We start from the raw sequence: 17,352 nt of genomic DNA on the forward strand, positions 1-17,352 counted from the left end.
GCTCAGGAAGTCTAGGCTGGAGCCCAGTCATCTGTGTTTTTGACAAGCACTTCTGATGAGTCGTTTCTTCAGATGAACACTGAGATAAATAGCAGGAGCTCATCTCTTCCCCATACTAAGATTAAGGAACCATGGCCACTTGACCTGGTTTCTGAGGGGCTATCAAAAGTTAACATCCTAAAGTTCTGGTCATTGGTGCTGTGGGAACGAGGGACTATAAAAGTCTTCTAGTCTATCCCCAAGTCACCTGGGCTCAGCCCTGAACCCTGGTTCTTTCTTTCTTGAAGGGATAGGCCCAGGAGAGGAGGTGCTCAGGAGACCCTCTGCTCCTGGAACTGCCCAACTTCTTGGCCTCTTCTTTTCCCCAGGCAAGCTCTCTATTCAGTACCTTCTCCCAGCTGTCACTAGCACATGAATTCCCACCCACCTCTGCTAAGTTTGATAATGACTTTTGCCCTGTTACATGGCAGTTGACCTCGGCAGCCAGGCAGGGGCTGATTTTTTAGTCTTGGTCACTGAACCAGAGCATTCCTCTGAGGATAGCTAAACAAAGCCTCTGTCTTAGCAATCTTCACTACTTGACTCAGGAGAGAAGGGAGGCTCTGATCTAGATATGGCCTGGCCCTTTCTACCTCAAGGCCTCCCACACCTCATGTTAGGCCTAAAGAGACTGATTTCTCTCTTAGTGATTCCTCCTAGGTTTTCTTGTCCCCAGAACTCAGTGACCCCTGATTAGTTCACCAAGCACTTATGGTTTCCAAGGAAAGGGCTAAGGTTATAGAGTAACTCAAGGAAGAAAAGTTGCTGCCTTTATGTTTGGCCCCATAGAACTCTGCCCTAAAAATACTCTCCCCTATCCAGGAAGATAGTCCTGGGATCTCTAACCCTTGGGCCTGAATTCTTCTTAGATATTAAACACCAAAGAAGAAAAAAAATCTAGGTCAAAGGGAGTAATCTCCTTTGTAGCTGAAGGTAAGAGAATATAAGGGTATTCATGATTATGATTGTCCAAAAGAATAGCTACTTATAACTATTTAAACTTAAATTTTAAAAAAATTAAAAATTAAAATTGTTTAATAGCCAGTGTGGCTAGTGGCTACCACACTGGATGGCACAGCTAATAGAGCATTTCATCATCCCAGAAATTTCTGTTGCATGGCACTGTTTTATAGGTATGGCACTGTTCCCTTGACCCTGTACATGTGATATTTCTTTAGCATCTTTGGAAACATGTCTGTTTCTATTGGTGGTCCTTGTGATTTTGATGCATTATTCTAGAAAAAGAAAGACTACTGAAGACTGCATTAGAAAACAAAACCAAGGGATACTTGGGTGGCTCAGTCGGTTAAGTGTCCAACTCTTGATTTTGGGTCAGGTCATGCTCTTAGGGTTGTGGCTCAAGCCCTGTGTTGGGCTCTGTACTGAGCACAGAGCCTGTGTAAGATATTCTCCTTCCTTTGTCCCCCTCTCCACAACCCCACTAGCACACATGCTCGTTCTCTCTCTCAAAAAATAAAATAAAAATTAAAGAAAAGAAAACCAAAACTAATTGCCATAAATGCACTACTGGCTAGGGGGAGAGGGGATTAATTATCAAAAGATTGTATCTTCCCCAGTTTTCTTCTATTTCCTTTCTACAAAAGTATCTTCCCTCCTTTTCCGTTTGTCTTTATGCTTTATCTGTGGAGTAGCTTGTTCTGTGTAAGGCTTCCCAAAGTGAAATGGTAAACCAGACTTCAAAAAAGAAAAGGATTGGAGAAGAACCAAGACTCTTTGGGGTACAGGAATAAACTGTTGGGCAGAACATGCTCAAATCATCCACTTGGGAAAAGAAGGAAAGAAGCAGAAGGAGACAATGAGACTGGGAGGAGCAGGGGTCTGTTCGGGATAGCAGGTCTGGCAGGTAAAGCACTCTGGGCCAGTTCTTACCATTCCTGAGGCTGGCAAGCTGCCCAAGTGTTCCTCTGTAGTAATTTCCTAACCAGAATCTTCCTGCCTAGGACCAGCTCCTCCCATGAGAATTCATCTGAAGATAAATTTATCTGAGGGTCACTCATAGGTGATCCCCATCCTAGGCTCAGTATGTACATGAAGACCGAGGGTGTGTTTTGGGGAACGAGGCCTCTTTCCCTGATGTTTTGGATGCATTGCAAGGATAGTACCCTTCTCCTCACCTGCACTGTCTGTGGTTTCCTCACTTACCACGCAGTACCCCTGTAATGGGTTCTTCAGTGCTTGTCCTCTTCCCCAGATGAAACTAAGGAAACTGAGCAATGCTTCGAAAGATGGCAGGCTATGGAGTTGGCAGGTTGGAGGGCAGGATAAGGTGAAATAGTAAGGGTTGGGGGCCAGGGATTAGAGGAGACAGAAAGCAGAGCAAGGGAGTTGCAAAGTTCCGGTGGGCATCAGGAGCAGGTGTGCAGAACTATAATTCTGAGGCTCTGTGGCCAAAAGACTGGAATTAGGGTGACCTTTCTGACTCACAGTCAAGGCTTTTCTCTGCATTCCTGGAAGGCAGGACCACTCCCCCTCTCCAGTCCCACTCCCAAGCATGGATGGACAAGAGTCTGTCCAGGTTGATGCGCGACTGTGTCACAGAGTACAAAGAGGTGTTGAAAGAAAGCTGGTCACAGGCAAATGGTTGGTGTCCTGGGGTCTCCCATCCCTTAGCTTGGGGGCAAAGGCTGTCTCTTTCCATACCATAAGCTACAAACCTTCTTTCTCCAACCTTGAGTGCGCTCTTACTGTGAATGCAGCTCTCTGGACTTGCACTCCACCCGGCCTCCAGCCCTGTTCCCCACCCCAGGGTCTGCCAGATGCACAGTTTAAAGCTTGTGATGTATAATGCCCCATTTCTATCTTTGTCTTGCAGCTGTATCCAACCTGGACATTGAGAGTAAGCTGAGTGTATACTACCGTGCACCATGGCACCAGCAGAGAAACATCTTCCTCCCAGCCACAAGGCCACCCTGCGTGGAGGAACTGCATCGCCATGCCCGGCAGAGCCTGCAAGCCCTGCGCAGAGGTAACTGATCATGGGCTTGGGGGGCTTTTCAGGGAGAGAACTCAGAGCCTGTCCCATCTAGGGGCTGTTCTCCATCCCATCGGTTCCAACACCTCCTGTTGTTATAGCAAGTACTTTAAAATGCTCCCTTTTTCACACTGAAATGAAATTCATGGGTAATATACCTGTTTATACACATAATAGAAATAGCACCATGGTCTAAATATGAGAATTTAAAAGGAAAATGATCTATAATATTTGTAATATACAAATGCCTAGGAATGACTACACTAGAAGACAACCAGAACTTCCCTCAGGGGATGTGCTCCTGTTGAGAACCAGTGATCTGGTCCATTCTATAGCAGAGCACTTGGAGGCCTAGAGAGGTCAGAAAACTTGCTCAGGGTAACAGGCAGCCCATTAGGTGGAGTGCCAAGACCCAGATCCAGGCCTCCAGACCTTCAGCCAGAGCTTTTTTCCTCCTCACCATACACTGTGTCCTAGGAAAATAAATATTTCTATTTCTCTTTCTCTCACAGTCCTGAGAAAGCCAGAGATCGGCATACAGCAGCCAAGGTAGAAGATAACAGCCTTCTCTTACTTTTCAGTGACTTAAAACCATTGTAGTTAGGACAAGGAGATTAAAAACTGGCATCACCCTTTTAGAGCCCCCTAAGTTGGGTATCAGAAGTTGGCACGCCAGCTTTTTTGGCCTTTAGATTTTTGCTGTAGAGACAGATGGTATCTGTACATTCAGTGTCTTTGTTCTGAATCCCCTGTGCTCCTTTAAGGAAGGGTATTTTCCAAAGGTATTACAATTCAAATAAAACATCTTTTTTTTTTTTTAATTTTTAATTTTTTTTTAATTGGTGTTCAATTTACTAACATACAGAATAACACCCAGTGCCCGTCACCCATTCACTCCCACCCCCCGCCCTCCTCCCCTTCCACCACCCCTAGTTCGTTTCCCAGAGTTAGCAGTCTTTACGTTCTGTCTCCCTTTCTGATATTTCCCACACATTTCTTCCCCCTTCCCTTATATTCCCTTTCACTATTATTTATATTCCCCAAATGAATGAGAACATATAATGTTTGTCCTTCTCCGACTGACTTACTTCACTCAGCATAATACCCTCTTAACGTCACTGTGAGGATGGATAAAGGACACATTTGTTTTCAGCTTATTTTCTTCCATATGTTTATGGCTTCTCCCTTTTCCCATATCCCTAGTCTTTTCCCCCTTTAATGAAAGAATTAACCTACTAATATCCCTAATGCAAGTGCTTCTAAAAATTCCCCTTGAAAGGAGAGAAAATGAGTGGGAAAAATCAGAGAGGATGGCAAAACACGAGAGACTCCTAACTGGGAAATGAACAAGGGGTAGTGGAAGGGAGGTGGGCAGGGGGATGAGGTGACTGGGTGACAGGGACTGAGGGGGGCACTTGACGAGATGAGCACTGGGCGTTATATGTTGACAAATCGAACTCCAATAAAAAATATACAAAAAAATAAAAAATAAAAATTCCCCTTGATTATTGGTAGCAGATACTGTGACACTCGTAGTAAAGACTGATGACCAGTATTCTCTAGAATATCTCTGGCATTTTTACTATTCACTTTGATTTTTTTAAATTGAGTCACTTTGGGCAGCCCTGGTGGCTCAGTGGTTTAGTGCCGCCTTCAGCCTAGGGCGTGATCCTGGAGACCTCAGATCAAGTCCCACGTCAGGCTCCCTGCATGGAGCCTGCTTCTCCCTCTGCCTGTGTCTCTGCCTCTGTGTGTGTGTGTGTGTGTCTCTCATGAATAAATAAATAAAATCTTTTAAAAAATGACAAAAAAATAAAATAAAATAAATTGAGTCACTTCGATCTTATAGTTAGCTAAAAAGTCCTTCTTTACCAAATTTTTAGTGCAAGCCACCTTCTGGAAATCTTAACATATTCACCATTCCTTTGCAGCCACGATTAGGCACTGTTCCCATAATAATGTCTTTTGCATCCTCACAGTCGTGCCACTTATAAGCTGATATCATCACTAACCTCTTGTAAGCCTGTCTTCTACCATTAATCCATGAGCAACTCAAGAGCTAGGATGATGTATTATTAATTTTTTTATTCAAATCACTTAACATGAACCTGACATAGAGTAGGTCCTCAATGAATGTATGTGTAAGTAAATCAAATTCTGTAGAAAACTGGTTGAGCATTGAGGGCATAGAATGATGACAGAGGAATTTGATCATTCTCACTAAATACCTTCTCTGATCCCATCATCAGAAAGCTTGAGTTACGTGAGCCCTTTAGACATAATTATTTTTATCCCTTTATTATTATTCATAAGTCATCCCTGATTAGATTTTTCCAGATTCAACCAGATAACATTAAGCTGCTTGTAAGCTATCACATTTCACTGTGTTGTCGGGTTTGGACTTAATGACAGAACTGAGGAACAGCAAGTGCCAATATCAATTTTCTCAGAACTTCCTCCTGGGGGCTGAGAGAGGGATATAAGGCCTCCTGGGGTTTGGGAAGGAAGACTGTGGAGCTGCATGTTGTCATCCATAGACTGGCTTTCTTTGAGGTTGTCTTAACAGCAAATCTTGGGTGTAGTAGTTTTAATAGCACTGCAGAGAGCCATAAACAGGAGTTATAGGCATCATAGAATTAAAAACATGCAGTGTGGAATTAAAATTAGAAAGCGACTTTTTTTTTTTTTTTTTTTTTTAACCTTGTCCAAGAAACAGTAGCTTAGTGGTGCATTCATCAGAATACCACTTCTGCCATCTGGTGGTCATGTGTAATACCTACCAGACAGCGACCTTGCTCAGCAAATGCCGCAGTGAGCTTCCCTGGGGGTTCTCTATTTGGACAGCTGGAAGATCCTGGCTTCCACCAGGAGTGAGTGGCTAATGAAGCACAGACGAGCAAAGCTGTGGTGGCAGAAGCGCTGTGCTCCTTTTGAAGATGAGGCTAGAAGGAGAAAGCTAGAGTGGGGGGGGCACTGAGATCAGAACCTAGAAACTGGCTGTTTTCAAGATCTGCTCCATAGCAAATCTCTCAATAAAGCCTACTGAGGCCCAAGCATTGTGCTAAACCTAGGATTCAGAGAGCGATAACAAATATTTGGTCCCTGTCCACAAGGAATGCCTGTCTAGTGAAGGAGACAGACAAGTAATCAGGTAATTTCAACACAGTGATATGGATGCTCAGAGGAAAGGCACTAAATCATGCTAAGGAGCTTCAGAGAAGGCTACCCAGAGCAAGTTGCACCTCAGTGGATTTCATATTATTTAGCATCTGATTCCTCTTTTTTCCCCTTTTTTCTTAGCAATTCTTTATACTCAGAGCCAATAATAGCTTTAAATGACACCATCATTTATGTTTGTAAGACAGGGAGAGCTAAGTAGCTCTAAAGAGATATTTTTATTTTATATTTTCTTTCAAGTTTCAGGGCTGAGGTCTAAGTTCCAGTGGTCTAAAGGAATAAGGAGCAAGAGTCTGCACAGATGAATGTTCTCCCTACCACAATGCCAGAAAAAAAGTATTATTAGGGAGCCATTAATCTAGTGTGCCTCCTCCCAGCCTAGGGCAAATGAAAGAGAGAGATTTAAGAAAGTGTAGGAAGGGAGCAACTAAATGGGAAATTAAGTTGATGTCTCCCTACTGACTCCTGTCCTCCAACCTTTTCCTCACCAGTGATACCTGTATTCTACTCCTCATTAGGAATTTTAAAATGTAACTCTTGCCTTACACTGTCCATTTAGAAAAGCCCACGTTTGCTTGCAAAGAAAAAAGAGGGTTGCACTGGAGGTAGGCACTTTGGCAAGGAAGACATTTATCTCAAAAGGTCTTTCTGATACGCACTGGCTATGGAGGCAGTTTAGTAAAGAGGACCTGTAAAGTGACTTTGTATCTTGGTCATATTGTGTGTGTGTATGTGGGGGGGTGTCACAAGATCTCAGGCCCTGGGCATGAATGCAGGCTGGATTTTGCAGGCAGGGTGGCCATTAGTGTTGGCCCGTGTGTTAGGCAGGGTGAGCTCTGTAGCTCACGGAGGCACCCAGTTCCTAAACTGTGCTCTTCATGTCTGAGTGATTCTTGTTACCAAGGCAGGACCACTTCATCCCCCAAATAGAAACTTCTTGGCTTTCCCCAGGGGTAGCTTTATTCCTAAATCAGACAACTTTGATCCTTGGGATTCCCTTACTTTCTCTAGGAGCCTAGGATTTCAAAGCCCTCTGAGTGTTACAAATGACAAAGCTTAGATGGCTGCCATGGTGTGCCGGTCACTGGCTCTCTAGAAAAGAAAACATAGATAGATAAATGGATATATGATAGAAAGATAAATAAAAGCCCTGATTTGTAACACTCATTAATTTCTGTGATGTAAATACCTCCACCGTGGCCTCTTTCAAGCTACCAAGAGTTTAAAAACTGGCTTGCTGGGCAGCCCCGGTGGCGCAGCAGTTTAGCGCTGCCTGCAGCCCAGGGTGTGATCCTGGGGATCCTGCATCGAGTCCCGCGTCGGGCTCTCTGCATGGAGCCTGTTTCTCCCTCTGCCTGTGTCTCTGTCTCTCTCTCTCTGCATCTCTATGAATAAATAAATAAATAATCTTTAAAAAAATAAAAATAAAAAAATAAAATAAAAACTGGCTTGCTGACTTCCTCAGCACAAAGCAGTCAGCACTTGTGAGCCAGTGTGAGCCAACTCCCGTCACCTCCTGGATGGCTGTGAGCACTTGTTCCTGCCACTCCCCAGGCCGTTCTGGCATGTCTGTGCCTACCATCCACTCTAGCATCAAAGGCAGCAAATCTTCCAGCATTGTTCTAGACTTTGGGGGGGGGGGGAGCTCATGTAGTTTTGAAATGAGGCATGCTGAAAATATACTGCTTTTTCCAAACTCAGAGTGAGCCATCTTGTACAAAGATTATGAGATGGACCCACTAAAATATAAGTGCCTGTCTTCATATTAATGTGAAGTGGAAGTTTAGTTTGAAATCATGCTGAAAATCTTATGTGGTATATAGGTGAGCCAGATTAGCAAAAACTTACTTTTTCTAGCCTTTTGCTTACCCTCCCAAGGGGGAAAGAAAAATGGAAAATGCCAAGGATGTTTCTGTATTATTGCTTTTTCTACCCCCAGAACACCGGAGCCGAAGTGATCGCCGGGAGCAGAGAGCCGCTGCCCCCCTTTCTGTAGCAGCTCCTCCACTGCCAGCCTATCCACCAGCTCACAGCCAGAGGAGGCGTGAAGTTAAGGACCGGCACTTCTTAACGGTGAGCTTGGTGGCCAGCCAGAAGCCCTGGCCTTGCTCATCAGGAAGCATGAGTGGGTCTTGGGAATCCATTTCCTTCCTCCTAGTAGAGGAGGCTAGGCCACTTAAGAGAGCAAGTTATAGGCATTTGAGAAAGACTGGATTCTTTTTCCTCTTTCATTCATGCCTCTTTTGGGGAATAGAGTAGGGTTACAGAAGTATTTTTTTTAGTTACCTGATTGCATAATGCAGAACAAGGCAATAATAATCAAGGGCTCTAAAATCAGGGGGAATATTTTGCTTCAAATACTAGTTTTTCTGCATATAAGCTGAAAGATTTAGGGCAAGTTGCTTCTTTGTCCTCAGTTCCCTCATCTGTAATATGGCGATATTAATAGCATCTAGCTCATCAACCTTGAGAGTTAAGAGAGATAAGGCATGGAAAGAATGTAGCATGGTGCCTGGCACAGAGTAAGACCTCAATTAATGTTAACTGTAACTGGTCAGGTGATAGTGTAGATGACTTGGTGTGGATGAAAAAAATCACCATTTGAAGATGGGCGATGTCATTATCTTATGCTTCCCTATTCAATAAGGGAGGCTAGTTCTGCAGGGTAAGCAGTTATCGGTGTGTTTTCATCACTGCTGCTGATTTCTGCTTTCCCTGGGTGGAAGTGGCTATAACTTAGCCCAAGCCCCATGTATGAATTACAGATGAAGCTAAGCCCAGCTTGGAACACCTACAAACACCATCACCACAAGTGTGCTTTGTAAAGCCTCGGTGGGGATAGGTGAGCACTTTGTACATCTGAGGAGGGCATCGCTCAAGTCAGGGGCTATGACTTCCGTGACCAAATCAGCCTATATGGCTGCTGGTATGGCTGGATCCCTTGTCATTACAGTTTGAGGCCCAAAGTCTAAAGAAGTTACAAGTGTGGGTCCAAGTTGAGGTTTTTCTTGAAATTAAGTTTGTATGTATAGTAATAAACCCTGCACCCTTATGGCTTTTACAATATACAAAATAGATGCAAAATATTTGGACTGCATGATGCCAAACATCCAGCTGAGAACAGGCTTCATCTAAATGAATTTGCGTTAGAACTAACATATCCAGACAAAATAGTGAATGACACTGAACAATACACAGATATTTTTCCTACTTGTGGCTGCATGGTAGGCTCCATGTCCTTCAGGCTCATCGAGTCCACTCAGTGCCATGTCACACTCAACTACATTACTGCAGTGCAGCCCAGGGATAAGAAAGGAAGGTGAGAGACTCTTAGGGCTTTATAGGTCTTTATATAGAGCACTTACACATGCTAGTGATTTGTTGTAAAAGCCCCTGCTTGACAAAAGTTCTTATTAATCTCAAATCTGCTTGCTAAAGCATTTGCTTTTAATGAGGCATTTTCTGCATAAAAATGCCAAAAATATTTTTCCATTCATTATAACATGTTTTTTGGTTCATTAAGTTGTTTTTTCAGGAGGGCAGGTGGGAGAGAATAATGTTGAGCATTTACAGAAATGACATAAAAATATCACCATTTGTCATAATCTTCATAATTTTTAATAACATCTAAATACCAAAGTAGGCTACAGGAAAAAGCCTAAAATAATGAATAACAATGAGGGTGTTCCTTCATTTACCCAACAAATGTCAATAAGAGGAGGAGTCTAGATCATACTTATGTAAACCAGAAAGTGATCTTAGATGATAATACTTAAAATCTCCCCAATTACTTAGAAATACTGTTTCATTTATTTAATTGAGTTTGGGTCACCAATTTCACTGGAAGATTTTCTCATTCAAGTTATATCCCTTGGACCTGGAAGTGACTCAGAATAGAACACAGTTCTATGCACCAAGCTTACAAGGGCTGTATATTGCTGCAAGAGAAAAGGCTGCAATTATAGGGACAGGAAATTTGCCACCAAATTGCTGGACAGACATTTTCTTAGCAATAGAAAAAAAGCATTCATAATGAGATTCTGATACACAGTCTTCCACAACTCTGCAAACTGTCATACTGTAGTTTGGTCATTAATGGTACAGACTGTGAAATCAAACTGCCTGGATTTGAATACCAGCTCTACCATTTATTAGCTGTATGACCCTGAACAAGTTAATCATTTCAGTGTCTCAAGGATAATAGTACATTATAAATTTGAAACAAAGACTAAATGTGTTAATATATATAAATAGTACCTAATGCATAATAAGCACTCAACATGTATTAGACATCATCATGATCATTGTTAATAGCCAATCAATTTCATGAATTATCAGTGATCTAGTACTAAGATTATGAGTCTAACTAGGTTTAAATCCCAGCTCTACATTTTTTTTGGTTGTGTGATTTTGAAAAAGTTGAGTCCCAGTTTCTTCATCTGTAAAATGGGGATAATGACGTCAATTTTACAGGGTTGTTAAGATTTAATACAGTGTTATGTAAATACAATTAAATTGTATGTGTATGAAATAGTGCCCGGTATAGTGCCTAAAACACACAAATATCTCAATCTATATTCATAATCACTTATAATCAAACTCTTTAACCATCAAATGAAAAGCCTATAACATATACTCCCATATAAGATTGGAGGAAGTATAAGTTGTTACACTCTTTCTAGAGGGCAATTTCCCAATATTTATCAAACTATAAGAGATTATATTATGCTAAGTGAAATAAGTCAGACAAACACCATATGATTTCACTTTAAAAACCAAAACAAATGAACAAACAGAAGCAGAAACAGATCCATAAACAAACTGATGGTTGCCAGAGGGAAGGGAAAGGGAAGATGGGTAAAATGGGTGAAGGGCAGTGGGAGGTAAAAGCTTCCATTCATTATGGAATGAGTAAGTCATGGGGATAAAAGCTGCAGCATAGGGAATATAGCCAATGGTATTGTAATAGTGTTGTATGGTGACAGATGGTAGCTACACTTTTGGTGAACATAGCATAATGTAGGATAGATTTGACACATCACTGTTGTACACCTGAAACTAATGTAACACTGTGTCTTAATTATACTTCAATAAAAAAATAAATAAAAGTGGCAAAAAAAAAACCCTATAAGACGGGGCGCCTGCCTGGCTCGTCAGTGGAGCATGAATCTCTCAATCTTGGAGTTGTGAGTTTAAGCCTCACATTAGGTGTAGAGATTACTTAAAAAAATAAAATCTTTACCAAAAAAACCCTTTAAGATATTCATACCCTTTGATCTAGCAATTCTATGTCTAGGAATTTATCCTAAGACAATGCTAAGATTTATTCACTAGGATATTCATCGAAGTACTGTTTAGAACAGGAAAAATAGTTACAAATATCTTAAATATCCAAAAGTAGGTACTTAATAACTTCTGATATATTCATAGGATAGACTATAATATCAAAAAGAGTATTATAAAAGACTATTCAATGACATGGAAAATGTATATATTTTATCGGAGATTTTTAAATAGGGTATAAAATTGTGTATGGTATGAGCTCAAAAATATCTAGGAGTGTATACATACATACATGCATAGTAAAAAAGGCTGTGAGGGTATATACCTGTGATTCCCAAGCTGTGTGATGAGGTTCTCCAGGGCACTGTAGTAAAATCCTAAGGGTGCATTGGAATATTTTAAATTTTCAAGAGGTACAGTGTCCTCTGTCTGTTTATATCTGGTGATGGCTCCAAGGTAGCCTCATAGCTCTTCCAAGTGGAAAGAGGGGATGCTTAGTTTCTTGACATGTAATTTAAATCAGAAGTTCTCCAAAAGGAACGCAAAGGAAACTCACCAGCCAATTTAACTTAAAACCCACTGTCAGCTGAAAATTCAAGGTTTATCTCACAATTTTAAAGCCCATCTGGGAATCCTCCTCCTTCAAGGGTAGCAAAGGAGATGATCTCAGGCCCAGATGGTTTTCCAGAGGAATTCTACTAAACCTTCCAAGTCCAGATAATTCCAATAATCTATAAATAGTTTCAGAATATTGAAAATAAAGTAGAACTTCTCCATTTCTTTTATGAAGATTTTATGAAGGTACAGAATAGAAGGAATAGAGGGAGGAGGGAACTATAGACCAGTATCATTCAGATTATTAATGTGGAAATAAATTAAATGTTAGCAAACAGTTTACCACATTAATAAATTACTATACCATGACTAAATGTGATTTATTCTAAGAATGGAAGGTTGGTTCAATATTAAGAAATCTATTGGTGTCATATACCATATTAATTGATCTAAAGGAAAAAACCCCATATGATTATAGATGCTAGAGAGACCTTACAAAATTCAATACCTATTCTTTATAAAAAGACGAGAAAATAAAAACTGAGTGGTACTTCATTAACACAATTAAATATATATACCTTAGTCCTAAAGCCAGTCTCTTAATGGGGAAACACTAGAGGCATTTCCACGAAAATCAGGAACAAGGCAAAGATGTTCACTATCTCTGCTACTAATTAACATTATACTAGAAAGATTAATCAATGCAGTTGGACAAAATAAATCAATTACAGGCATAAGAATTGATAAGAAGTAAAGCTATGTCTAGTTGCAGATGATATGATACTATAGGATTTTTCTGGTAAAGAATCAATGATAAAACTAACTCAAACACTAAAAGAATTCAGTAAGGTAGCAGGATACAAACACACAAAAATCAATACCCTTCATTTACACAAATGATAGCCAGTTAAAAGACCTAATAGTAGAGAAAACTCCATTTACAGAAATAACAAAGAAGATTAAATACTTAGAAATTAATTTACCAGAAATGTGCAAAGCCTGTATGGGAAAAACTATAAAGCATTCCTAAAAAACACAAAATTAGACTTTCTCAAATGGAAGGATGTCCCCTATTCTTAGAAAGTATGATTCAGCATTATAAGCAGATCAGTTCTATGCTAATTTATAAATTTAACGCAATCTCACTAAAAATACCAATAAGCTTTCTTTTAAAAGGAGTTAGACCCATTGATACTAACGTTCTTATGGAAAAACAAACATACAAGAATAGCCAGGAAAACAGTGACAAAGGAAACCAATAAGGGGTAAGTAACTCTACTGGGCACTAAAATATCTTTAAAGCCTTTATGATTACATTAGTGTGGTACTAATATATGAATAGAAAAATATACCAGTAGAAAAAAATAAAAATATAACAGTAGGAAAGAATACAAAGTCCAGAAATCAACCTGAATATATATGAAAACATAATCTACGATAAAGGTAGTATCCCAAAACACTGAGGCGAAAGATGGGAGTTTTTAAAATGATGCTGGAACAACTGGGTAGCCACTTGGTAAAAGAAAACATTTCATCAGAGTTTCTCAACCTCAGCATTATTGATATTTTGAATCAGATAATTCTTTGCTGTGGGGGCTGTCCTGGGCACTATGTGATGTTTAGCAGCATGCTTGGCCCCTATCCAAGAGATGCCAGGAGCACTCTTCCCTGTAGTTTTGACAACTCAAAATGTCTCCAGACACTGCCAAATGTCCCCTAGGGAGACAAAATTGCTCCTGGTTGAGAACTATGTAATTAGATCCATACCTCACACCAAGCACGAGATTAAGCTCCTAATGGATCAGAGACCTAAACATAAAAAATGAAACATACAAATGTACTAGAGGGAAATAGGGGTGAATTATTCTTTAACCTCAGACTGTGAAAAGGCTTTCTATCTCTGACTCAAAATACAAAGGCAGAAAAGAAAAGATTGATAAATCTGAACAGTAAATATTTTGCATGCCCAAATTTTCTCAAAAATTGGGAGAAAATATGTGCAATATGTACCATGGACAAAGGACTAATATCACTAGTAGATAAATACCTCTTCAAAATTGAGAAATAAAGAAAAGAACAAAAACCTGGTAGAAAAATGGAGGAAAAGCATTGAATAGACCATCCAATAAATGCATAAAAATGTTGCTTAAACTTAAGAAAAACTGTTCAAACTTACTCATAATTAGAGAAATGCAAACAACACTGAGGAATCATTTATGACCTGATTGGCAAAAATTAATGTGACAACATAATCTATTGGTGAAACTGGGGGGAAACAGTCACTCACAAACATTGCTGGTGAGAATGCAAACTTGGCACAACCTACCTGGAGGGGAATTTGGCGATGTCTAACAAAACTACATATATGCTTACTTTTCACCCTAGTAATCCCACTAAACAGATACGTCTAATGATACAAAAAGATTAATCATTGCAGTGTTGCTTAAAATCACAAGATCTTGTAAAGAACCAGGAAGCCTATATAGAGATGAAGATACTGATCTATTGGTGACATTAGCCCATTTTCTGTGGCACCTGTACCTGTACTGGCAGAATGAACTATGGGACACCCACACAATGGAGTACTATGCAGTGGTAAAACAAATGAGGAAGATCTTTCTTCCAGTGATTTCCAGGACATATTCTTAAGTGAAAAAGGCAAAGCCCAAGGTTCCAGCACAAGATGGCAATCAATGTTGGAAGGCCCTGAACTGACCTCCTGCATAGAACACAGTGAATTATACCTATTAATAGAACAATTCCTCCTGAAGAACTGAGGGCTGACTGAACAGCTTCTGAACAATCAAAGATGGAGAGAACAGCAAGACAGAGTCACAGTAACAAAGGGGACCCTTGTACCCACACTGTGAAAAGCAGTGGGGATGGATAGTACTGAGGAACTCGGAACAGATCCCTCCGTCTTTGGGCACAGAAAAAAAGCCACAGTTTTAAAGAGCAACTAGCATATAAAAGACACAACACTAGAACTCTGCCAAGTAGTGGAGGAGCTGTAGGAATGTTCTCCTAGTCAGGGGATTGGAGAACTACACAGTTTATGTTCTCACACCACGTTAAAAGCCTAAAATGGAACAGGGTCCACATTCCATAACGGCGAGATCTGGTCCTCACAGGGAGCTTGCAACTTCAGCAAGCTAAGGGTCCACAAGCCCACACTAGCCTCAGCTGTGCTGAAGCACAGGAAAAAAAAAAAGCCAAGTTTAAAATGGCTAAGTAGCGGTGGGAACATTCTCTTTGCCTCCACCTTAAAAGCCCAGAAAGGAACAGAATCCAGATGCTGTAAGTGGTGGGTCTGGATGCCATAACTGGCAGGTTTGGTCATCACCAGGAGCTTTTGATCTCAGCAAGCCCAGGGTCTGCAAGACCACACCAACCCTGGTCACAATGGGACCCAGAAAAAAAAAAGCCATAGTTTAAAATGGCAGAAGAACAGCTGGGATTCTCTCCCCCCGCCCCCTTCACCATAAAAGCCCAGACCAGAAGAGGGTTTGGCTTACAGTGATCGTACAAACTCAGCTAGCCTAGGATCCATAAGCCCACAATAGCCCACAACTACTCTGTGGTATTGGGGCACAGAAAATAAGCCATATTTTTGTTTTTAATTGAAAAAAATATTTTATTTTTTTTAAATTTGTCTTGTTTGGTTTTTTATTTTTATTTTTTAATTTTTTAAAAGATTTTATTTATTCATAAGAGACACACACACACAGAGACAGAGACAGTGACACAGGCAGAGGGAGAAGCAGGCTCCATGCAGGGAGCCCAATGTGGGACTCAATCCTGGGACCCCAGGATCACGCCCTGTGCCAAAGGCAGGCGCCAAACCGCTGAGCCACCCAGGGATCCCCCTGGGGTTTTTTTGTTTTGTTTTCTTTTGCTTTTCTTCTTTTCCTCTTCTTTTAAAAAATGTTTTTTCTTTATGTTTTCTTCTTTCTATAAAAAAACCCCACAGCTTAAAAGAGAAACTAACATATACAGCCACAGCTCCAGCCAGCCAGCAATAGTCACCAAACAGAGTCTACAGAGGGGACAACATACACAAGACCACTCCTTCAGTTTTAGGAGAAGTAGCCTTTCTGCCTAATCCATAGAAATACCAAAAGTCAAGCAATATGCTCCAAAAGAGAGAAAAAAGATAAAAACCTCAGAAAAAGAATGAAATGAAACCGAGATAAGCAATATGCCTGATAAAGAATTTAAAGTAATGATCATAAAGATAATCAGTGGACTGGAGAAAAGAGTGGAAGAATTCAGTAAGCCCTTCAATAAAGATTTAGAAAATACTAATAAGAGCTAGTCAGAGTTTAAGAATACAGTAACTGAAATAAAAAAAAAAACCACTAGAATCAATAGATTAGAGCAACCTAGAAGACAGTGTAATGGAAAGCACACAAACTGAGCAGAAAAAGAGAAAAGAATTTTTTTTAAAAATTTTATTTATTTACCTGAGAAAGAGAACACAAGCAGGGAGGAGGATCAGAGGGAGAAGCAGACTTTCTGCTGAGCAGGGAGCCTGATATGGAGCTCAATCCCAGGACACTGGGGTAATGACCTGAGCCAAAGGCAGATGCTTAACCACCTGAGCCCCCAGGTGCCCCAAGAAAAGAATTTTTTTAATGAAGCCATATTAAGAGATCTCTTGAACATCAAGCAAACAAACATTTATGTTATAGGGGTCCCAAAAGAAGAGAGAGAGAGAAAGGTGTAGAAAACTTATTTGAAGAAATAACTGAAAACTTCCCTAACCTAGAGAAAGAAAGATATTCACACCCAAGAAACACAGAATTCCAAACAATATGAACCCAATGAGGTCCACACCACGACACACAATAATTAAACTGTGAAAAGTTAAAGAGAATTTTAAAAGCAGCAAGAAAGAATTAAAAAGTTACCTACAAGGGAAAACCTATAAGGCTATCAGCTGATTTCTCAGCAGATACTTTTCAGGGGTAAAGGGAGTGTATGATATATTTAAAGTGCTTGAAAGGAAAAAAAACCCTGCAACCAAGAATACTTTACTGGCAAGGTTATCATTCAGATTTGAAGGCGAGATAAAGTTTCCCAAACAAATTAAGATAAAGGAATTTATCACCACTAAACAGGTCTCACAAGAAATGTAAAAGGGACTTCTTTAAGTAGAAAAGAAATAGTTATAATTAGACATAAAAATTAAGATGTAAAATATGACAACATATACTTTAAGTGTGGAGAAGGGAGTAAGGGAAGAGAAGGGTAAAAAGGCACTACAGGAGCTCTTCTTCATAAGGCCACTACTTTCAAGAGCACAA

General features: G+C 40.3%; 1 protein-coding gene and 1 long non-coding RNA gene across 4 annotated transcripts in view; one reads left to right on the top strand and one right to left on the bottom strand.

The window, feature by feature from the left end:
* The window catches only part of NHS (NHS actin remodeling regulator), a 347,302-nt gene that overhangs the window by 291,381 nt on the left and 38,569 nt on the right, over window positions 1–17,352 (top strand). For both annotated transcript variants that reach the window (XM_038586921.1, XM_038586920.1), the window contains exons 2-3: window positions 2,873–3,025; window positions 8,148–8,281. In XM_038586921.1, coding sequence (XP_038442849.1) covers window positions 2,873–3,025; window positions 8,148–8,281 — 287 coding nt within the window. The remainder of the gene's footprint in view (window positions 1–2,872; window positions 3,026–8,147; window positions 8,282–17,352) is intronic.
* The window catches only part of LOC119868368, a 65,534-nt gene that overhangs the window by 37,886 nt on the left and 10,296 nt on the right, over window positions 1–17,352 (bottom strand). The gene's annotated exons all lie outside the window — the stretch shown is intronic.

This window comes from Canis lupus, chromosome X (genome assembly GCF_011100685.1).
Source record: "Canis lupus familiaris isolate Mischka breed German Shepherd chromosome X, alternate assembly UU_Cfam_GSD_1.0, whole genome shotgun sequence".
In the NCBI taxonomy this organism is placed as follows: Eukaryota; Metazoa; Chordata; class Mammalia; order Carnivora; family Canidae; genus Canis; species Canis lupus.